This window comes from Salvelinus fontinalis, chromosome 3 (genome assembly GCF_029448725.1).
Source record: "Salvelinus fontinalis isolate EN_2023a chromosome 3, ASM2944872v1, whole genome shotgun sequence".
NCBI lineage: Eukaryota > Metazoa > Chordata > Actinopteri > Salmoniformes > Salmonidae > Salvelinus > Salvelinus fontinalis.
This window is the reverse complement of record NC_074667.1, coordinates 68,531,710-68,556,709: the sequence shown is the minus strand read 5'-3', so window position 1 is coordinate 68,556,709 and position 25,000 is coordinate 68,531,710. Positions and strand designations below refer to the sequence as shown.

Genomic DNA, 25,000 nt, shown 5'->3' with positions numbered 1-25,000 from the left:
ACAGATTGTGGTGGAGACAGAGAGACAGATTGTGGTGGAGACAGAGAGACAGATTGTGGTGGAGACAGAGAGACAGATTGTGGTGGAGACAGAGAGACAGATTGCGGTGGAGACAGAGAGACAGATTGCGGTGGAGACAGAGAGACAGATTGTGGTGGAGACAGAGAGACAGATTGTGGTGGAGACAGAGAGACAGATTGTGGTGGAGACAGAGAGACAGATTGTGGTGGAGACAGAGACAGAGAGACAGATTGTGATGGAGACAGAGAGACAGAGAGACAGATTGTGATGGAGACAGAGAGACAGATTGTGATGGAGACAGAGAGACACCATTGTAAATACAACCCATATTTATGCTTATTTATTTTAACTTGTGTGCTTTAACCATTTGTACATTGTTACAACACTGTATATATATATAATATAACATTTGTAATGTCTTTATTGTTTTGAAACTTCTGTATGTGTAATGTTTACTGTTAATTTGTATTGTTTATTTCACTTTTGTATAATATCTACCTCACTTGCTTTGGCAATGTTAACACATGTTTCCCATGCCAATAAAGCCCCTTTGTAACAACTGTCGCTCTCCTCATCCTCGGAAGAGGTGAGGAGAGAAGGATCTTCGGACCAAAATGCGGAATTAGGGAAATATGCCATCTTTATTTATTAACACGATGGTCACGAAACAAAACACTTTAACAAACTACAAAATAACAAAACGACGTACACGCAACCTGAACATAAACTTACATGGAACAAACGTAAACTCACGAACAGGAACGGACATCGAAACGAACGAACAGTCAAACAGCTCCAAAAGTGAATACATCTAACATAACGAAGACATCACAGGAGACAATCACCCACCAACACACAGTGATAATGCCCTACCTAAATATGACTCTTGATTAGAGGAAAATGCAAACCACCTGCCTCTAATCAAGAGCCATACCAGGCAAACCGAAACCAACATAGAAACAGGTAACATAGACTGCCCACCCAAAACACATGCCCTGACCAAAAACACATAAAAACTAACATAAATAGGTCAGGACTGTTACAGTACCCCCCCCCCAAGGTGCGAACGCCGGGCGCACCAGCACAAAGTCCAGGGGAGGGTCCGGGTGGGCAGTTGACCACGGTGGTGGTTCCGGTTCCGGACGCTGTCCCCATACCACCATAGTCACTCCCCTCTTCTGTCTACCCCTACCACTGACCACCCAAACATTACCTTCCCCTAAATAATCAGCTAGCACCGGAACAAGGGGCAGCACCGGGACAAGGGGTAGCACCGGGACAAGGGGCAGCACAAAAACAAGGGGCAGCACCAGGATAAGGACCATCACTGGAATAAGGGGCAGCACCGGGACAAGGGGCAGCACCGGGACAAGGGGCAGCACCGGGACAAGGGGCAGCACCGGGACAAGGGGCAGCACCGGGACAAGGGGCAGCACCGGGACAAGGGGCAGCACCGGGACAAGGGGCAACACCGGGACAAGGGGCAGATCCCGGCTGAAGGACTCTGGCAGGTCCTGTTTGGACGGCTCTGGCAGGTCCATGCTGGCTGACGGCTCTCGACGCTCATGGCAGACTGACGGCTCTCTACGCTCATGGCAGGCTGACGGCTCTCGACGCTCATGGCAGGCTGACGGCTCTCGACGCTCATGGCAGGCTGACGGCTCTCGACGCTCATGGCAGGCTGACGGCTCACGACGCTCATGGCAGCGCTGACGGCTCTGGCTGCTCATGGCTCACTGACGGCTCTGGCTGCTCATGGCTCACTGACGGCTCTGGCTGCTCATGGCTCACTGACGGCTCTGGCTGCTCATGGCTCGCTGGCGGCTCTGGCAGATCCTGGCTCCTGGTTAGCGGCTCTGGCAGATCCTGTCTGGTTGGCGGCTCTGGCAGATCCTGTCTGGTTGGCGGCTCTGGCAGATCCTGTCTGGTTGGCGGCTCTGGCAGATCCTGTCTGGTTGGCGGCTCTGGCAGATCCTGTCTGGCTGACGGCTCTAGCGGCTCCTGTCTGGCTGATGGCTCTAGCGGCTCCTGTCTGGCTGACGGCTCTGTAGGCTCATGGCAGACGGGCGGCTTTGCAGGCTCATGGCAGACGGGCGGCTTTGCAGGCTCCTGGCAGACGGATGGCTCAGATGGCGCTGGGGAGACGGATGGCTCAGATGGCGCTGAGGAGACGGATGGCTCAGATGGCGCTGGGGAGACGGATGGCTCAGATGGCGCTGGGGAGACGGATGGCTCAGATGGCGCTGGGGAGACGGATGGCTCAGATGGCGCTGGGGAGACGGATGGCTCTGGCCGGATATGGCGCACTGTAGACCTGGTGCGTGGTGCCGGAACTGGAGGCACCGTGCTAATGATAAGCACCTTCCTACTAGTGCGGGGAGCAGAGACAGGGCACACTGAACTCTCAAAGCGTACTCTATACCTGGTGCGTGGTACCGGCACTGGTGGCACCTGGCTGAGGGCACGCACCTCAGGACTAGTACGGGGAGAAGTGACAGTGTGTACAGGACTTGGGAGACGCACAGGTGGCTTAGTGCGTGGGGCCGGAACTGGAGGCACCGAACTGGATACACGCACTACAGGGAGAGTGCGTGGAGGAGGAACAGGGCTCTGGAAATGCACTGGTAGCCTAGTGCGTAATATAGGCACTGTAGGTACTAGGCTGGGGCGGGGAGGTGGCGCCGGAAATACCGGACCGTGCAGGCGTACTGGCTCTCTTGAGCATTGAGCCTGCCCAACCTTACCTGGTTGAATGCTCCCGGTCGCCCTGCCAGTGCGGCGAGGTGGAATAGCCCGCACTGGGCTATGCAGGCGAACCGGGGAAACCATGCGTAAGGCAGGTGCCATGTATGCCGGCCCGAGGAGACGCACTGGAGACCAGACGCGTTGAGCCGGCCTCATGACACCTGGCTCAATGCCCAATCTAGCCCTACCAGTGCGGAGAGGTGGAATAACCCGCACTGGGCTATGCACACGTACAGGAGACACCGTGCGCTCTACTGCGTAACACGGTGTCTGCCCGTACTCCCGCTCTCCACGGTTAGCCTGGGAAGTGGGCGCAGGTCTCCTACCTGCCCTTGGCCCACAACCCCTTAGCCCCCCCCCAAGAATTTTTTTGGAGTTACTCACGGGCTTTTCGGGCTTCCGTGCAAGACGTGTCCCCTCATAATTCCGGTTACGAGCTTGAATCTCCGGCTTCCATCCACGTCTCCTAGCTGCCTCCTCATACCAGCGCTCCTGGGCTGTGGCTGCCTCAGCCTTCTCACGAGAGCAGCGATTTCCTCCAGTTTGCGCCCAGGGTCCTCTACCAGACAGGATCTCCTCCCAAGTCCAAAAGTCCTTGTTGCTCCGTCGAGCATTTTTCCCATACCGCTTGGTCTCTGTATTTTGGTGGGTGATTCTGTAACAACTGTCGCTCTCCTCATCCTCGGAAGAGGTGAGGAGAGAAGGATCTTCGGACCAAAATGCGGAGTTAGGGAAATATGCCATCTTTATTTATTAACACGATGGTCACGAAACAAAACACTTTAACAAACTACAAAATAACAAAACGACGTACACGCAACCTGAACAAAAACTTACATGGAACAAACGTAAACTCACGAACAGGAACGGACATCGAAACGAACGAACAGTCAAACAGCTCCAAAAGTGAATACATCTAACATAACGAAGACATCACAGGAGACAATCACCCACAAACACACAGTGATAATGCCCTACATAAATATGACTCTTGATTAGAGGAAAATGCAAACCACCTGCCTCTAATCAAGAGCCATACCAGGCAAACCGAAACCAACATAGAAACAGGTAACATAGACTGCCCACCCAAAACACATGCCCTGACCAAAAACACATAAAAACTAACATAAATAGGTCAGGACTGTTACACCCTTGAATTGAATTGAGACAGAGACAGAGAGACAGATTGTGATGGAGACAATAAGACAGAGAGACAGATTGTGATGGAGACAATAAGACAGAGAGACAGATTGTGATGGAGACAATAAGACAGAGAGACAGATTGTGATGGAGACAGAGAGACAGAGACAGAGAGACAGATTGTGATGGAGACAGAGAGACAGAGACAGATTGTGGTGGAGACAGAGAGACAGATTGTGATGAAGACAGAGAGACAGAGAACAGCCTCCTGACTAACCTTGTACACAAAGAGCTCGTGACTCTCGTCTGACAGCGTTGTCCCGTCCTCTCTCATCAGTGGTGTGAAGGCAAAACCAAACAGCTTTTTCTCCCCCTTGTCTTTGGCTGTAGAGAAGAGAGGGAGAACAGAAAGAGACAGTCATTCATTTGGTCTCTGTACCCAGAGTTGGCTTCAGTACCAAAGCTGCAGGTCTGGTGACAAGGCTAGCATTAAGGAAAAACAATACTATTGCTACCCAATAAGAACTACTGAAGTGAATATTCAAATTCAAGAGTCGCTGAACATTTTCTCTTGACCATGACAGTACCTAGCAGAACCACATGAAGGAACATTACAACAAAAGAGTTGTACAGTACATACCGATCTAGAGACCAGGCCGGTACTCACTGGAGCAGTGTCTGAATGTAGAGACCAGGCCAGTACTCACTGGAGCAGTGTCTGAATGTAGAGACCAGGCCGGTACTCACTGGAGCAGTGTCTGAATGTAGAGACCAGGCCAGTACTCACTGGAGCAGTGTCTGAATGTAGAGACCAGGCCAGTACTCACTGGAGCAGTGTCTGAATGTAGAGACCAGGCCAGTACTCACTGGAGCAGTGTCTGAATGTAGAGATTAGACCAGTACTCACTGGAGCAGTGTCTGAATGTAGAGACCAGGCCGGTACTCACTGGAGCAGTGTCTGAATGTAGAGACCAGGCCGGTACTCACTGGAGCAGTGTCTGAATGTAGAGACCAGGCCAGTACTCACTGGAGCAGTGTCTGAATGTAGAGACCAGGCCGGTACTCACTGGAACAGTGTCTGAATGTAGAGATTAGACCAGTACTCACTAGAGCAGTGTCTGAATGTAGAGACCAGGCCGGTACTCACTGGATCAGTGTCTGAATGTAGAGACCAGGCCAGTACTCACTGGAGCAGTGTCTGAATGTAGAGACCAGACCAGTACTCACTAGAGCAGTGTCTGAATGTAGAGATTAGACCAGTACTCACTGGAGAAGTGTCTGAATGTAGAGACCAGGCCAGTACTCACTGGAGCAGTGTCTGAATGTAGAGACCAGGCCAGTACTCACTAGAGCAGTGTCTGAATGTAGAGATTAGACCAGTACTCACTGGAGCAGTGTCTGAATGTAGAGACCAGGCCGGTACTCACTGGAGCAGTGTCTGAATGTAGAGACCAGGCCAGTACTCACTAGAGCAGTGTCTGAATGTAGAGACCAGGCCGGTACTCACTGGAGCAGTGTCTGAATGTAGAGACCAGGCCAGTACTCACTAGAGCAGTGTCTGAATGTAGAGACCAGGCCGGTACTCACTGGAGCAGTGTCTGAATGTAGAGACCAGGCCAGTACTCACTGGAGCAGTGTCTGAATGTAGAGATTAGACCAGTACTCACTGGAGCAGTGTCTGAATGTAGAGACCAGGCCGGTACTCACTGGAGCAGTGTCTGAATGTAGAGATTAGACCAGTACTCACTAGAGCAGTGTCTGAATGTAGAGACCAGGCCAGTACTCACTGGAGCAGTGTCTGAATGTAGAGACCAGGCCAGTACTCACTAGAGCAGTGTCTGAATGTAGAGACCAGGCCGGTACTCACTGGAGCAGTGTCTGAATGTAGAGATTAGACCAGTACTCACTAGAGCAGTGTCTGAATGTAGAGAACAGGCCAGTACTCACTAGAGCAGTGTCTGAATGTAGAGACCAGGCCAGTACTCACTGGAGCAGTGTCTGAATGTAGAGACCAGGCCAGTACTCACTGGAGCAGTGTCTGAATGTAGAGACCAGGCCAGTACTCACTAGAGCAGTGTCTGAATGTAGAGACCAGGCAGGTACTCACTAGAGCAGTGTCTGAATGTAGAGATTAGACCAGTACTCACTGGAGCAGTGTCTGAATGTAGAGACCAGGCCAGTACTCACTAGAGCAGTGTCTGAATGTAGAGACCAGGCCAGTACTCACTGGAGCAGTGTCTGAATGTAGAGACCAGGCCGGTACTCACTGGAGCAGTGTCTGAATGTAGAGACCAGGCCGGTACTCACTGGAGCAGTGTCTGAATGTAGAGACCAGGCCGGTACTCACTGGAGCAGTGTCTGAATGTAGAGACCAGGCCGATACTCACTAGAGCAGTGTCTGAATGTAGAGATTAGACCAGTACTCACTAGAGCAGTGTCTGAATGTAGAGACCAGGCCAGTACTCACTAGAGCAGTGTCTGAACTCGAAGCGTAGGTGTGACCCTCTGAAGCAGTCTATGGGAATGGGCAGTTTAACCACCTCACTCCAACGAGGGCTGTTGTTGTGGTAGAGGACGAAGCAGCGGTGTTCACTGATGTGGGGCTCACCACTCCCCAGGCTGATACAGTCCTGAGAAGAACAGGCAAGTACATATTGATACAGACACACACGGACAGCACACAATTATTTAGATTGTTTCACATACAGTACCAGTCAAAAGTGATTATGTAGGCCGTGGAAGAACTGGGACGTTTTCAGTTTACAGGAATTGTGTACAGATCCTTGTGACATTGGGCCGTGTATTATCATGCTGAAACATGATGGTGGTGGGACTCAGGATCTGGTCACGGTACCTCTGTGCATTCAAATTTTCATCGATAAAATGCAATCGTGTTTGTTGTCCGTAGCTTATGCCTGCTCATACCATAACCCCACCGCCATGGGGCACTCTGTTCCCATACCATAACCCCACCACCACCATGGGGCACTCTGTTCCCATACCATAACCCCCCCCACCACCAGGGGGCACTGTGTTCCCATACCATAACCCCACCACCAGGGGGCACTGTGTTCTGTTACGCCCTGACCTTAGAGATCCTTTTTAGGTCTCTATTTGGTTTGGTCAGGGTGTGATTTGGGGTGGGTATTCTATGTTCTTTAGTTCTATTATTTGTATTTCTATGTTTTGGCCGGGTATGTTTCTCAATCAGTGACAGGTGTCTAATCGTTGTCTCTGATTGAGAACAATACTTAGGTAGCCCTTTTTCCCACCTGTCTTTGTGGGAGGTTAACAGACCTTCCTATAGTCAGCATGCCAATTGCACGCTCCCTCAAAACTTGAGACATCTGTGGTATTGTGTTTTAGAGTGGCCTTTTAATGTTCCTAGCACAAGGTGCACCTGTGTAAAGATCATGCTGTTGAATCAGCTTCTTGATATGTCACACCTGTCAGGTGGATGGATTATCTTGGCTAAAGAGAAATGCTCACTAACAGGGACGTAAAGAAATGTGTGCACAACATTTTAGAGACATACCTTTTTTTTGTGCGTATGGAAAATGTCTGGTGTCTTTCATTTCAGCTCATGAAACATGGGACCAACACTTTACACGTTGCGTTTTATATATTTTTAGATTAGTGTATAAGACATATTCGTAAGTTCACCTGACATTTTACGGTCGTCAAAAACACCTACTTTGAGTATCGCTCCGTCTGCGTGGAGCACGTTGACGGTGACCTCGATGTTCTTCTGGACACTCTTGCCTCCCCTCTCAAAGTCTCCTCTCTCCAAGGTGAGGTACAGGTCGTTACGGATGTCACCTGGGGAGATTAGACACACACACGCCCAATTTACATCAAGGTGCTCAACTTTGGTCGCATCAACAATGGGTTGTTGTTAAAAAAAAAAGAGACTGAAATGAATTGACTTTTGGGGAGTTTGGTCGGTCAAAGTTGTATCTGTTGGGACAGGCCCTTTAAGATGTGACGCGTTGGATATTTGTATTTGAACGAAATCCCCCGTTTCTGTCTATGACGTAACAGTGATTCCGGCTGGTAGAGAGAGGCTGTGAGAGTAGAGTTTACACCCAGATCTTCCACCTCCAGAGCCCCATCCCTCTCCTTCACCTCCCCGCCCCCAAAACATGACCTTTTCCCTGGGTAAACACTCAGCTAACTGGCCTATCTCCACCAGCCCCCTGGATGTGCTGCTAGATGCCTAAACACATCATTGATCTTTTCGAAACTGTTGACCTATTTACCCGTACACACACACACACACACACACACACACACACACACACACACACACACACACACACACACACACACACACACACACACACACACACACACACACACACACACACACACACACACACACACACACACACACACTCCTTCCTATTCAGAGTGATACCCAGTGCTCTCATTTCTCTTTTTTTTTGTCCTGGTTCTAAAGCTTAAGAGATTTTCTTGACTGTTAAAATGAATGTTGAAAGCTCAATCCATCATTGTCTATGGGTGAGTTTTAACCAAGAGCATCGACTGTTGGGACTACGATGTGTGTGGATATTGTACAGTAACGTCTAAGAAGCTTCGGAACCTAAAAAGGAGATATTACAAAGAGTAAAACATCTCTATATCTCCATGATGTTATTAAATACTGCATCATGAATTTTCTACCCTGGATAATGTGTATTTTTAGGAGAAGCTTTCCTTCCTCAGAACTCAGTGAGTCCGCTGCTGTTCGTTCTGCACGGTACTAACCATTAATATTGAAAAGCTGGGAACAGCGAGCAACTATTGTCTTTAAGTGGAACGGTGTGTATTGATTGGTGGGCTGTATCACAGACAGATTGTACAGTAAGAGGTGTGTTTCTCAAGTAGCGAACATCACAGAAAACCCCTTCTAGATGTTTTAGGGATGTATTAAAGACGAGGAAGCCACATGACTACAGTTTAACTACATTATTACGGTAATATTACTACAGTTTAACTACATTATTACGGTAATATTACTACAGTTTAACTACATTATTACAGTAATATTACTAAAGTTTAACTACATTATTACAGTAATATTACTACAGTTTAACTCCATTATTACAGTAATATTACTACAGTTTAACTACATTATTACAGTAATATTACTACAGATTAACTACATTATTACAGTAATATTACTACAGTTGAACTACATTATTACAGTAATATTACTAAAGTTTAACTACATTATTACAGTAAAATTACTACAGTTTAACTCCATTATTACAGTAATATTACTACAGTTTAACTACATTATTACAGTAATATTACTACAGTTTAACTACATTATTACAGTAATATTACTACAGTTTAACTACATTATTACAGTAATATTACTACAGATTAACTACATTATTACAGTAATATTACTACAGTTGAACTACATTATTACAGTAATATTACTACAGTTTAACTCCATTATTACAGTAATATTACTACAGTTTAACTACATTATTACAGTAATATTACTACAGATTAACTACATTATTACAGTAATATTACTACAGTTGAACTACATTATTACAGTAATATTACTAAAGTTTAACTACATTATTACAGTAATATTACTACAGTTTAACTCCATTATTACAGTAATATTACTACAGTTTAACTACATTATTACAGTAATATTACTACAGTTTAACTACATTATTACAGTAATATTACTACAGTTTAACTACATTATTACAGTAATATTACTACAGATTAACTACATTATTACAGTAATATTACTACAGTTGAACTACATTATTACAGTAATATTACTAAAGTTTAACTACATTATTACAGTAATATTACTAAAGTTTAACTCCATTATTACAGTAATATTACTACAGTTTAACTACATTATTACAGTAATATTACTACAGTTTAACTACATTATTACAGTAATATTACTACAGTTGAACTACATTATTACGGTAATATTACTACAGTTTAACTACATTATTACGGTAATATTACTACAGTTTAACTACATTATTACAGTAATATTACTAAAGTTTAACTACATTATTACAGTAATATTACTACAGTTTAACTCCATTATTACAGTAATATTACTACAGTTTAACTACATTATTACAGTAATATTACTACAGTTTAACTACATTATTACAGTAATATTACTACAGTTTAACTACATTATTACAGTAATATTACTACAGATTAACTACATTATTACAGTAATATTACTACAGTTGAACTACATTATTACAGTAATATTACTAAAGTTTAACTACATTATTACAGTAATATTACTACAGTTTAACTCCATTATTACAGTAATATTACTACAGTTTAACTACGTTATTACAGTAATATTACTACAGTTTAACTACATTATTACAGTAATATTACTACAGTTTAACTACATTATTACAGTAATATTACTACAGATTAACTACATTATTACAGTAATATTACTACAGTTGAACTACATTATTACAGTAATATTACTACAGTTTAACTACATTATTACAGTAATATTACTACAGTTTAACTACATTATTACAGTAATATTACTACAGTTTAACTACATTATTACAGTAATATTACTACAGTTGAACTACATTATTACGGTAATATTACTACAGTTTAACTACATTATTACAGTAATATTACTACAGTTGAACTACATGCAATGTATTGCACATCCGTTCTAAGTGTTATGATAGTTACGGACATTGTAACATAGTCCGTTAGTATTTCTGTGGTTATATGAATAAATGATATAAATGCCGGAGAAGCGGGAGGCTCTGTCTGCGGCTCCATCCTTTTTTCTTTATTATTTTACCCCTTTTTCTCCCCAATTTCGTGGTTTCCAATTGATGTTGACATCAGTGATGTGCACGCCAAGGCCCTCTGTTTGTGCATCCTAAATGGTACCCTGTTCCCTATATAGTGCACTACTTTTAACCAGAACCCTATGGAACCCTATTCCCTATATAGTGCACTACTTTAAACTAGAACCAGATGATATGTGGCTGCAATCACATGGTGAATCGATGGTATCTGGGTCTTAGTAGATCGGACCCCATTAAAGCTTTACTTTTCCATTAGCTGCCCATGACTCACACACACACAATCATGTACACACACACACACACACACACACACACACACACACACACACACACACACACACACACACACACACACACACACACACACACACACACACACACAATCATGTACGCTCACACACGCGCACACACACACACACAATCATGTACGCTCACACACACACACACACACACACACACACACACACACACACACACACACACACACACACACACACACACACACACACACACACACACACACACACGCTCACACACACACACACACACACACACACACACACACACACACACACACACACACACACACTCGCACACACGCACACACAAACATGGATTATTTCAGGTTATTTTACAGTAGCAGGATGGAGTCAGTCAGACACTACTGAAACATGACTTGTTGAGTACCAGGCTAGATGTGTCCATGTAGGGCTGACTGACAGTGTAAGAATGACGAATGGGTTTCAATTTATGATGTTCTGCACGCTACACTCGGACCCTTTTTTTTAATGCACCTTAAATGACACAACTAAATCTAACTCCCTGTAGCTCAGGCCCTGAAACAAGGATATGCATATTATTGATACCATTTGAAAGGAAACACTTTGAAGTTTGTGGAAATGTGAAAGGAATGTAGGAGAATATAACACATTAGACCTGGTGAAAGATAATACAAAGAAAAATAATTTAATAAATAATTTAATAAAAAAATAATTGTACCATCTTTGAAATGCAAGATTAAGGCCGAAATGTATTATTGCAGCCCAGGCGCAATTTAGATTTTGGCCACTAGATGGCAGCAGTGTAGTGCACAGTTTTAGACTGATCCAATGAACAATTGCATGTCTGTTCAAAATGTAGTATCAAGACTGCCCAAATGTGCCTAATTGTTTTATTGATACATTTTCAAGTTCATATTTGTGCATTCTCATCAAACTATAGCATAGTATTATTTCACTGTAATAGATACTGTAAATTGGACAGTGCAGTTAGATTAACAAGAATTTAAGCTTTCTGCCCATATCAGATATGTCTATGTCCTGGGAAATGTTCTTGTTACTTACAACCTCATGCTAATCACATTAGGCTACGTTAGCACAACCGTCCCGCATTAGTTCTTTAGGGCTCACGTAACATTACTCATCACACAAGGTGGTTCACTGAATCGTTAAGCAAGGTGTCAGGTAGACAGAGAAATGTAGAGGAAGAGTCAGGTAGACAGAGCAATGTAGAGGAAGAGTCAGGTAGACAGAGCAATGTAGAGGAAGAGTCAGGTAGACAGAGCAATGCAGAGGAAGAGTCAGGTAGACAGAGCAATGTAGAGGAAGAGTCAGGTAGACAGAGCAATGTAGAGGAAGAGTCAGGTAGACAGAGCAATGCAGAGGAAGAGTCAGGTAGACAGAGCAATGTAGAGGAAGAGTCAGCCAGACAGAGCAATGCAGAGGAAGAGTCAGGTAGACAGAGCAATGCAGAGGAAGAGTCACGCAGGGGAACAGAGGGGCGGCACTTACACCAATTTACCTCCGTCTCTATGGTGAGGGGAGGGCAGGGAGGAGGGGCCAGATGGACACCAGGGAGGAGGGGCCAGATGGACACCAGGGAGGAGGGGCCAGATGGACACCAGGGAGGAGGGGCCAGATGGACACCAGGGAGGAGGGGCCAGATGGACACCAGGGAGGAGGGGCCAGATGGACACCAGGGAGGAGGTGCCAGATGGACACCAGGGAGGAGGGGCCAGATGGACAGCAGGGAGGAGGGGCCAGATGGACACCAGGGAGGAGGGGCCAGATGGACACCAGGGAGGAGGTGCCAGATGGACACCAGGGAGGAGGGGCCAGATGGACACCAGGGAGGAGGAGCCAGATGGACACCGGGGAGGAGGGGCCAGATGGACACCAGGGAGGAGGGGCCAGATGGACACCAGGGAGGAGGAGCCAGAATGACACCGGGGACACAGAAAGAGACACAGTAACACATGAAAAAGGAAAAACAAACTACAGAACGACGGATGTTGAAAGAGACTACTCTTACCACTTCAATTGGGCCATGCTAAATGTAACTATAGCTAGCTTGTAGCATGTAGCATGATAAAGTGTGTGGAGAAATAAACTTTTATAAATCTATGAATACTGAACCGTCCTCTCTGACCTATTAGTTACTCAGACCTACTGATGTATTGGCATTTCACTTCAGCGTGGGGGGATTTGAGTGTAACACAATGAGGACCGCTGGGAAGCAGGTCCTGAGTGTAACACAATGGGGACAGCTGGGAAGCAGGTCCTGAGTGTAACACAATGAGGACAGCTGGGAAGCAGGTCCTGAGTGTAACACAATGAGGACAGCAGGGAAGCAGGTCCTGAGTGTAACACAATGAGGACAGCTGGGAAGCAGATCCTGAGTGTAACACAATGAGGACAGCTGGGAAGCAGGTCCTGAGTGTAACACAATGAGGACAGCTGGGAAGCAGGTCCTGAGTGTAACACAATGAGGACAGCTGGGAAGCAGGTCCTGAGTGTAACACAATGAGGACAGCTGGGAAGCAGGTCCTGAGTGTAACACAATGAGGACAGCTGGGAAGCAGGTCCTGAGTGTAACACAATGAGGACAGCTGGGAAGCAGGTCCTGAGTGTAACACAATGAGGACAGCTGGGAAGCAGGTCCTGAGTGTAACACAATGAGGACAGCTGGGAAGCAGGTCCTGAGTGTAACACAATGAGGACAGCTGGGAAGCAGGTCCTGAGTGTAACACAATGAGGACAGCAGGGAAGCAGGTCCTGAGTGTAACACAATGAGGACAGCTGGGAAGCAGGTCCTGAGTGTAACACAATGAGGACAGCTGGGAAGCAGGTCCTGAGTGTAACACAATGAGGACAGCTGGGAAGCAGGTCCTGAGTGTAACACAATGAGGACAGCTGGGAAGCAGGTCCTGAGTGTAACACAATGAGGACAGCTGGGAAGCAGGTCCTGAGTGTAACACAATGAGGACAGCTGGGAAGCAAATCCATCGTTTCAATTACAAAGATGGACTGGAGATGAACTGTTCACACTAAAACTAACCAATAACGAGATGCAATAATGGAATGAGGATTTAGAAGCTGAATGGAATATCGATTTTTGTGGGGGGGGGGGGTTAAAGTGCAGACAACATCAATCACTAGAGGAATGTGGACCACAACAGTGCACGTGACTGACGGACGAAAGGATGGACAAACAGATAGACAGGCCCAGAGAAGGGTTCAGAGTTTTTTCCTGGTCAGGTCACATGGTCAGAAGAAAACTTCCTGATCCTATTGCTGTTTACCTAGAGAGAGCAGAGACAGGTGTACTCCGCCCTGTACATTACACCTGCCCATTGACACTCTTCAGGCCTGACTTCCACAGAAATACTGATTCTGCGCTAGTGTGTTGTAGACGTTTGAAGCACCGCTGGAACCTTCATAGTATTTGTCCTAAGATTGTCCTAATAAAGTTGTATTTGATTTGAATTAAACTCCAGCAGCACAGCTCTCACCTGGCATGATGACATCGGGGAAACCCAGCTTGCGTGTCAAGGCCACGCCTCTATTGAAGATCATTGGGTTCTCTCTCCTTATCTGTTCCATCTCTCCGCGCAGCAGCTGGAGAGAGATGATCAGACCTAACGAGTAGAAGACAGAGAGATAATCAGACCTGAGTAGAAGAAGACCGAGAGATAATCAGACCTGAGGAGAAGAATACAGAGAGATAATCAGACCTGAGGAGAAGAAGACAGAGAGATGATCAGACCTGAGTAGAAGACAGAGAGATAATCAGACCTGAGGAGAAGAATACAGAGAGATAATCAGACCTGAGGAGAAGAAGACAGAGAGATGATCAGACCTGAGTAGAAGAAGACAGAGAGATGATCAGACCTGAGTAGAAGAAGATAGAGAGATGATCAGACCTGAGGAGAAGAAGACAGAGAGATGATCAGACCTGAGTAGAAGAAGATAGAGAGATGATCAGACCCGAGGACAAGAAGACAGAGAGATGATCAGACCTGAGTAGAATAAGACAGAGAGATGATCAGACCTGAGGAGTAGAAAACAGAGATAATCAGACCTGAGTAGAATAAGACAGAGAGATAATCAGACCTGAGGAGAAGAAGACAGAGAGATAATCAGACCTGAGTAGAAGAAGACAGAGAGATGATCAGACCTGAGTAGAAGAAGACAGAGAGATGATCAGACCTGAGTAGAAGAAGATAGAGAGATGATCAGACCTGAGTAGAAGAAGACAGAGAGATGATCAGACCTGAGTAGAAGAAGATAGAGAGATGATCAGACCTGAGGAGAAGAAGACAGAGAGATGATCAGACCTGAGTAGAAGAAGATAGAGAGATGATCAGACCCGAGGACAAGAAGACAGAGAGATGATCAGACCTGAGTAGTAGAAGACAGAGAGATAATCAGACCTGAGGACAAGAAGACAGAGAGATAATCAGACCTGAGTAGAAGAAGACAGAGAGATAATCAGACCTGAGGACAAGAAGATAGAGAGATGATCAGACCTGAGTAGAAGAAGATAGAGAGATGATCAGACCTGAGGACAAGAAGACAGAGAGATGATCAGACCTGAGTAGTAGAAGACATAGAGATGATCAGACCTGAGGACAAGAAGATAGAGAGATGATCAGACCTGAGTAGAAGAAGATAGAGAGATGATCAGACCTGAGGACAAGAAGACAGAGAGATGATCAGACCTGAGTAGTAGAAGACATAGAGATGATCAGACCTGAGGACAAGAAGACAGAGAGATGATCAGACCTGAGGACAAGAAGAGAGAGAGATGATCAGACCTGAGTAGAAGAAGACAGAGAGATAATCAGACCTGAGGACAAGAAGACAGAGAGATGATCAAACCCACTGGGCACAGACGTCAATTCAACATCTTTTCCACATTGGTTCAACGTAATTTCATTGAGATGACGTGGCAACGACGTTGATTCAATCAGCGTGTGCCCAGTGGGGACCTAGCACGACGACGACGAAGACGAAGAATCTCCTCAGGCCCTTTTCCTGTTAAGATCTGATCAGACCGGGATGGAGAGGGGACAACAGACAAGACAGTTTCCCTTAATTTCATATTAGAAAACGTTGTCATGATTGCTGTTTTTCTGGCGGCAAATGACCAGACATTTAGAGATGGTGCCAACATGGATGAGTAATGTAACTGAGCCCTGCAGCGACTTCCCCACTACTGCAGACACTACGCCATTCTGCTATTACTAAAACACTACCACTAGTGTGTGTGTGTGTGTGGGACAGGGGGTATGGCGTGTGTTAGCGTGTGTGTTAGCGTGTGTGTTAGCGTGTGTGTTAGCGTGTGTGTTAGCGTGTGTGTTAGCGTGTGTGTTAGCGTGTGTGTGTTAGCGTGTGTGTTAGCGTGTGTGTGAGTGTGTGTGTTAGAGTGTGTGTTAGCGTGTGTGTTACAGTGTGTGTGTTAGAGTGTTTGTGTTAGCGTGTGTGTTAGCGTGTGTGTTAGCGTGTGTGTTAGAGCGTGTGTGTTAACGTGTGTGTTAGCGTGTGTGTTAGCGTGTGTGTTAGCGTGTGTGTTAGCGTGTGTGTTAGCGTGTGTGTTAGCGTGTCAGTGCATATGAGTGTGTGTAAGACTACATGCACCTCTTCCCCTTAACACCACATCTCCTACTAGTAGTGTACTTTTAATACAGAACACCACATCTCCTACTAGTAGTGTACTTTTAATACAGAACACCACATCTCCTACTAGTAGTGTACTTTTAATACAGAACACCACATCTCCTACTAGTAGTGTACTTTTAATACAGAACACCACATCTCCTACTAGTAGTGTACTTTTAATACAGAACACCACATCTCCTACTACTAGTGTACTTTTAATACAGAACACCACATCTCCTACTACTAGTGTACTTTTAATACAGAACACCACATCTCCTACTAGTAGTGTACTTTTAATACAGAACACCACATCTCCTACTACTAGTGTACTTTTAATACAGAACACCACATCTCCTACTACTAGTGTACTTTTAATACAGAACACCACATCTCCTACTAGTAGTGTACTTTTAATACAGAACACCACATCTCCTACTAGTAGTGTACTTTTAATACAGAACACCACATCTCCTACTAGTAGTGTACTTTTAATACAGAACACCACATCTCCTACTACTAGTGTACTTTTAATACAGAACACCACATCTCCTACTACTAGTGTACTTTTAATACAGAACACCACATCTCCTACTAGTAGTGTACTTTTAATACAGAACACCACATCTCCTACTAGTAGTGTACTTTTAATACAGAACACCACATCTCCTACTACTAGTGTACTTTTAATACAGAACACCACATCTCCTACTAGTAGTGTACTTTTAATACAGAACACCACATCTCCTACTAGTAGTGTACTTTTAATACAGAACGCCACATCTCCTACTACTAGTGTACTTTTAATACAGAACACCACATCTCCTACTACTAGTGTACTTTTAATACAGAACACCACATCTCCTACTAGTAGTGTACTTTTAATACAGAACACCACATCTCCTACTACTAGTGTACTTTTAATACAGAACACCACATCTCCTACTACTAGTGTACTTTTAATACAGAACACCACATCTCCTACTAGTAGTGTACTTTTAATACAGAACACCACATCTCCTACTACTAGTGTACTTTTAATACAGAACACCACATCTCCTACTAGTAGTGTACTTTTAATACAGAACACCACATCTCCTACTACTAGTGTACTTTTAATACAGAACACCACATCTCCTACTAGTAGTGTACTTTTAAAACAGAACACCACATCTCCTACTAGTAGTGTACTTTTAATACAGAACACCACATCTCCTACTACTAGATTACTTTTAATATAGAAAACACATTCTCATTCTGCCTGCCATTCTCAGGCTTTTTGCAATCATTGAAAGCACGAAAGCCTGAGGTAATGTCTCTGCAGTAGTTAAAAGTTTCATACATATTGCATGTGTCCCTGAGGACGCTAACAGCTAACTAACTCTGAGCAGCAGCAGAAACTCCCACGGATGTACGGTGCTGAGGAGAAAGGGGAGCTTTCTGTTTCAATCTAAAAATGGAGAAAGATCCTCGCAAATCCGATCTGCACTGGGTAAAAAAAGAATGAGCCACTATATCAGCAGCTATAATTGTAAGATGAACCGTTAGATAGAAACCAGTCAGACCTTGTCCAAGTACACTGTGACGTGGAACTGTGTGTTATGGGTAGACGGAGACTACGGTTATGAGGTAAACTGTGTGTTATGGGTAGATGGGTAGATGGGGATTTGGTTATGAGGTAAACTGTGTGTTATGGGTAGATGGGGACTACGATTATGAGGTAAACGGTTATGAGGTAAACTGTGTGTTATGGGTAGATGGGGACTACAGTTATGAGGTAAACTGTGTGTTATGGGTAGATGGGTAGACGGAGACTACGGTTATGAGGTAAACTGTGTGTTATGGGTAGATGGGGACTATGGTTATGAGGTAAAGAATGGTCATGTAACTAAGGGGGTGTAAGGCTCTGTCCTCCCATCATTGATTCCTCTCGCGTCCTTCTCAAAGCTCATTGGAGGAGGAGGTCCGAGGGGATGGACATTGGATCCTCTCCTCCAATGAGCTTTGAGAGGGACGGGGGACGGGTATTGAGCCTCTTCACGTCCTCTTGATGTACACAATATCAACTAAGAGAATGACATTCATATTGGAAGGCTACCAATTACAGCGATTCAGAGTGAAGGGAAGTGGTGAGATTGTGTGTCATTCCTGTGAGGGGCTGGACGGAGGGCGTGACACACACACATGGCAGTGTTTCACTTAGAATTGTTTTTAGCAGTGGTAGCAAAGTTAGCTGAGGGGGGGGGGGGGGGGTTCTAACCAAACATTTGAGGCCCTCTTGGGTGCAGCGATAAAATGTTACTGTTCTAATGCAAATTTCCTGTAATCCTACACATTTTTCCATGTATGCCATGTTCTTATGCCATGTTCTTATGCTATCTGAGTGATCAAACATTAAAACAAAACCAATGAGGGCCCAATGCCTTGACATTTTGAGAATTTTATATTCTCCCTGACTGTCTGGTTTATGTTGAGGTGATTGTTAGCTCTCAAAGATGATCTCGTAAAAAAATGTATAGCTCCATTATCTTTTCTACAAACTTTATTTCTGGCTTTAGTCCTTTAAGTTTAAACTGAAAACATTTTAAGATCTCAAAATACAATTAAAGAAAACACAGAGACTCCCTGGGGGGCCTCAGTCCTCAGTGCTTCACTAGTATAGACCTTTTTAACAGCTTTTTGAGGAGCAGCGGAAGTGAACCCTGGAACCCCAAAGACCATCCGGTGTGTTTATAAACAGCTAAGCTAGCTAACTTGATCTAGTTGTTTTCTCAAAATAGAAATGCTTTGACCAGAATATTCGTAGGTGGGATGGTCTTTATGACCGGGTACGAATCTATTTGACAAAATTAAAGTTTAGAGATTTCCCAAAGAAGCATTACAGCGGGCTGCATTGCCTGCATCGATAGTAACGCTAGCAGAACGAAGTAGCGGCACAAGGAAATTGTGTAGCACACAGGAAGTTGTTTACCATCTATTCTAGGTAACGTCCACTAGCTAGCTTGCTACATACAGTATAAATAGGATAGACAGCCATCAAATATTAGTATTTTTAATGACATAAACGTTAGTTTGATTTGGTATAAAACAAAAATGTTAGCTACCTAACTACTAGCTAAGCTAGCTAGATAACGTATTGCTAGTCCCAAAGAGAGAACTATGACAATACAAAATACCAAATGTTATATCACTTGAGAATAAGGAAGTAAGTCCTGGTCTAATTTCTATGTTTACGGCCGTGACCGGGAGTCCCATAGGGCGGCGCACAATTGGCCCAGCGTCGTCCGGGTTAGAGGAGGGTTTGGCCGGGGGGGGCTTTAGTTGGCTCATCGCGTTCTAGCGACTCCTTGTGGCGGGGTCGGGCACCTGCAGGCTGACCTCGGTCGTCAGTAGAACGGTGCTTCCTTCGACACACGGTAGGCAACATAACGTACCATAGTTGGTGTTATAGTGGGTATGCCAACATGTTAAATAGGTAAACAGTAGGCAATGTAACGTACCATAGTTGGTGTTATAGTGGGTATGACAACATGTTAAATCAGTAAACGGTAGGTAATGTAACGTACCATAGTTGGTGTTATAGTGGGTATGTCAACATGTTAAATCAGTAAACGGTAGGCAACATAACGTACCATAGTTGGTGTTATAGTGGGTATGTCAACATGTTAAATCAGTAAACGGTAGGCAATGTAACGTACCATAGTTGGTGTTATAGTGGGTATGCCAACATGTTAAATCAGTAAACGGTAGGCAATGTAACGTACCATAGTTGGTGTTATAGTGGGTATGCCAACATGTTAAATCAGTAAACGGTAGGCAATGTAACGTACCATAGTTGGTGTTATAGTGGGTATGACAACATGTTAAATCAGTAAACGGTAGGTAATGTAACGTACCATAGTTGGTGTAATAGTGGGTATGCCAACATGTTAAATCAGTAAACGGTAGGTAATGTAACGTACCATAGTTGGTGTAATAGTGGGTATGACAACATGTTAAATCAGTAAACGGTAGGCCGTACCATAGTTGGTGTTATAGTGGGTATGCCAACATGTTAAATCAGTAAACGGTAGGTAATGTAACATACCGTAGTTGGTGCTGGGAGCTGTGTACTTGGTGCTGGACTTTCTTATGATGTTTTCATGGATCTGGTACCACTCGTTCTCATTGGTACATCTGGAGAGAGAGCGAGAGAGAGAGAGAGAGAGAGAGAGAGAGAGAGAGAGAGAGAGAGAGAGAGAGAGAGAGAGAGAGAGAGAGACAGAGAGAGACAGAGAGAGAGAGAGACAGAGAGAGAGAGAGAGAGAGAGAGAGAGAGAGAGAGAGAGAGAGAGAGAGAGAGAGACAGAGAGATTGACCCATGTCAAATATGTTAATATATCTTCTTTCCAGCAGTGGGAATATATCTCCATACAGTTCTACCTACTGTTCATGTTTTATTTTTCTTTCACATCCCATTTCATACAGTGTTTATGGTAAAACATATGAAGTGGATAGTGGATGCTATGTGTCATTCTGTATGTGCTATGTGTTCTCTTAAAGACAATATCGTTAAAGAGGATATAGAATTTGGTTCTGTTCTACTCTTCTCTATTCTGTTCTATTCTATTCTGTTCTATTCTGTTCAATTCTACTCTATTCTGTTCTGTTCTACTCTATTCTACTCTAATATGTTATACTCTATTGTACTCTAATCTATTTTATTCTACTCTATTCTACGTTATTCTATTCTGTTCTATTATTTTCTACTCTATTATATTCTACTCTACTCTATTCTACTCTATTCTACTCTATTCTGTTCTGTTCTATTCTACTCTACTCTATTCTACTCTATTCTGTTCTGTTCTATTCTACTCTATTCTACTCTATTCTGTTCTATTCTACTCTACTCTATTCTACTCTATTCTGTTCTGTTCTATTCTACTCTACTCTATTCTACTCTATTCTGTTGTGTTCTATTCTCTTCTGTGCTGCAGAGCTCTCCTTGCCTTGCCTCCACTAGAGGTCATCTCTGCACAGAGATACCGTCCGAAGCAACAGAGGTGATGAGCATACAGTCCAGATCTGTCTGCTTCCGCCTGGCTTCCCTCCCTTCATATATCTCTACTTTACCGGCTTCTGTTCTGTCAAAATGGGATTGTTTTTATGTTTGTTGAAGGTGGACAACTGGCAACCTATATAGTCCGACTACTCACTGCCTGAACACTGTGTTAAGATTAGGTTTCAGTACAATGACTAAAACCAATATAATATAAATTGTGTGAATGAAAATCTTGAAATATGATATAAACCCATAAAGATTAGCCAAGGTCAGTGAAACCATGTCTGGATTATAAAATGCTTTACACGAGCACCTACTTCATTCTTACACATAGCGATATCGACTGCTCTCTGAACAATCAGACAGAAACCCACAGGACAAACTCTTTATTTATACTGTATGACTGGTGTAGCTTGACCACCCCTCTAGTTGATTCAGAACCTAGTAGAACTATGACCACCCCTCTAATTGATTCAGAACCTAGTAGAACTATGACCACCTAGTTGATTCAGAACCTAGTAGAACTATGACCCCTCTAGTTGATTCAGAACCTAGTAGAACTATGACCCCTCTAATTGATTCAGAACCTAGTAGAACTATGACCCCTCTAGTTGATTCAGAAACTAGTAGAACTATGACCCCTCTAGTTGATTCAGAACCTAGTAGAACTATGACCCCTCTAGTTGATTCAGAACCTAGTAGAACTAGTACCACCTAGTTGATTCAGAACCTAGTAGAACTATGACCCCTCTAATTGATTCAGAACCTAGTAGAACTATGACCCCTCTAGTTGATTCAGAACCTAGTAGAACTATGACCCCTCTAGTTGATTCAGAACCTAGTAGAACTATGACCCCTCTAATTGATTCAGAACCTAGTAGAACTATGACCCCTCTAGTTGATTCAGAACCTAGTAGAACTATGACCCCTCTAGTTGATTCAGAACCTAGTAGAACTATGACCCCTCTAGTTGATTCAGAACCTAGTAGAACTATGACCCCTCTAGTTGATTCAGAACCTAGTAGAACTAGTACCACCTAGTTGATTCAGAACCTAGTAGAACTATGACCCCTCTAAATGATTCAGAACCTAGTAGAACTATGACCCCTCTAGTTGATTCAGAACCTAGTAGAACTATGACCCCTCTAGTTGATTCAGAACCTAGTAGAACTATGACCCCTCTAATTGATTCAGAACCTAGTAGAACTATGACCCCTCTAGTTGATTCAGAACCTAGTAGAACTATGACCCCTCTAGTTGATTCAGAACCTAGTAGAACTATGACCCCTCTAGTTGATTCAGAACCTAGTAGAACTATGACCCCTCTAGTTGATTCAGAACCTAGTAGAACTAGTACCACCTAGTTGATTCAGAACCTAGTAGAACTATGACCCCTCTAATTGATTCAGAACCTAGTAGAACTATGACCACCTAGCTGATTCAGAACCTAGTAGAACTATGACCCCTCTAGTTGATTCAGAACCCAGTAGAACTATGACCCCTCTAATTGATTCAGAACCTAGTAGAACTATGACCCCTCTAGTTGATTCAGAACCTAGCAGAACTATGACCACCTAGCTGATTCAGAACCTAGTAGAACTATGACCACCCCTCTAATTGATTCAGAACCTAGTAGAACTATGACCACCTAGCTGATTCAGAACCTAGTAGAACTATGACCACCTAGTTGATTCAGAACCTAGTAGAACTATGACCCCTCTAATTGATTCAGAACCTAGTAGAACTATGACCCCTCTAGTTGATTCAGAACCTAGTAGAACTATGAGCACCTAGTTGATTCAGAACCTAGTAGAACTATGACCCCTCTAGTTGATTCAGAACCTAGTAGAACTATGACCACCTAGCTGATTCAGAACCTAGTAGAACTATGACCACCTAGTTGATTCAGAACCCAGTAGAACTATGACCCCTCTAATTGATTCAGAACCTAGTAGAACTATGACCCCTCTAATTGATTCAGAACCTAGTAGAACTATGACCCCTCTAGTTGATTCAGAACCTAGTAGAACTATGACCACCTAGCTGATTTAGAACCTAGTAGAACTATGACCCCTCTAGTTGATTCAGAACCCAGTAGAACTATGACCACCTAGCTGATTCAGAACCTAGTAGAACTATGACCCCTCTAGTTGATTCAGAACCCAGTAGAACTATGAGCACCTAGTTGATTCAGAACCTAGTAGAACTATGACCCCTCTAGTTGATTCAGAACCTAGTAGAACTATGACCCCTCTAGTTGATTCAGAACCTAGTAGAACTATGACCCCTCTAGTTGATTCAGAACCTAGTAGAACTATGACCACCCCTCTAGTTGATTCAGAACCTAGTAGAACTATGACCCCTCTAGTTGATTCAGAACCTAGTAGAACTATGACCCCTCTAGTTGATTCAGAACCCAGTAGAACTATGACCCCTCTAGTTGATTCAGAACCTAGTAGAACTATGACCATCTAGCTGATTCAGAACCTAGTAGAACTATGACCACCTAGTTGATTCAGAACCTAGTAGAACTATGACCCCTCTAGTTGATTCAGAACCTAGTAGAACTATGACCCCTCTAATTGATTCAGAACCTAGTAGAACTATGACCCCTCTAGTTGATTCAGAACCTAGTAGAACTATGACCCCTCTAGTTGATTCAGAACCTAGTAGAACTATGACCCCTCTAGTTGATTCAGAACCTAGTAGAACTATGACCCCTCTAGTTGATTCAGAACCTAGTAGAACTAGTACCACCTAGTTGATTCAGAACCTAGTAGAACTATGACCCCTCTAAATGATTCAGAACCTAGTAGAACTATGACCCCTCTAGTTGATTCAGAACCTAGTAGAACTATGACCCCTCTAGTTGATTCAGAACCTAGTAGAACTATGACCCCTCTAATTGATTCAGAACCTAGTAGAACTATGACCCCTCTAGTTGATTCAGAACCTAGTAGAACTATGACCCCTCTAGTTGATTCAGAACCTAGTAGAACTATGACCCCTCTAGTTGATTCAGAACCTAGTAGAACTATGACCCCTCTAGTTGATTCAGAACCTAGTAGAACTAGTACCACCTAGTTGATTCAGAACCTAGTAGAACTATGACCCCTCTAATTGATTCAGAACCTAGTAGAACTATGACCACCTAGCTGATTCAGAACCTAGTAGAACTATGACCCCTCTAGTTGATTCAGAACCCAGTAGAACTATGACCCCTCTAATTGATTCAGAACCTAGTAGAACTATGACCCCTCTAGTTG

At 43.9% G+C, this 25,000-nt stretch overlaps 1 protein-coding gene across 8 annotated transcripts in view; it reads right to left on the bottom strand.

The window, feature by feature from the left end:
* LOC129851369 (dedicator of cytokinesis protein 3-like) overlaps positions 1 to 25,000 on the bottom strand; it is a 368,511-nt gene that overhangs the window by 83,696 nt on the left and 259,815 nt on the right. For 5 of the 8 annotated variants that reach the window (XM_055917869.1, XM_055917864.1, XM_055917866.1 and 2 more), the window contains exons 13-18: positions 20,781 to 20,869; positions 14,548 to 14,673; positions 12,548 to 12,565; positions 7,601 to 7,725; positions 6,374 to 6,536; positions 4,184 to 4,290 (exon numbers count right to left, since the gene is read on the bottom strand). In XM_055917869.1, the coding sequence (XP_055773844.1) occupies positions 4,184 to 4,290; positions 6,374 to 6,536; positions 7,601 to 7,725; positions 12,548 to 12,565; positions 14,548 to 14,673; positions 20,781 to 20,869 (628 nt within the window). The remainder of the gene's footprint in view (positions 1 to 4,183; positions 4,291 to 6,373; positions 6,537 to 7,600; positions 7,726 to 12,547; positions 12,566 to 14,547; positions 14,674 to 20,780; positions 20,870 to 25,000) is intronic. The other 3 variants (XM_055917865.1, XM_055917871.1, XM_055917872.1) reach the window with 1 other exon arrangement.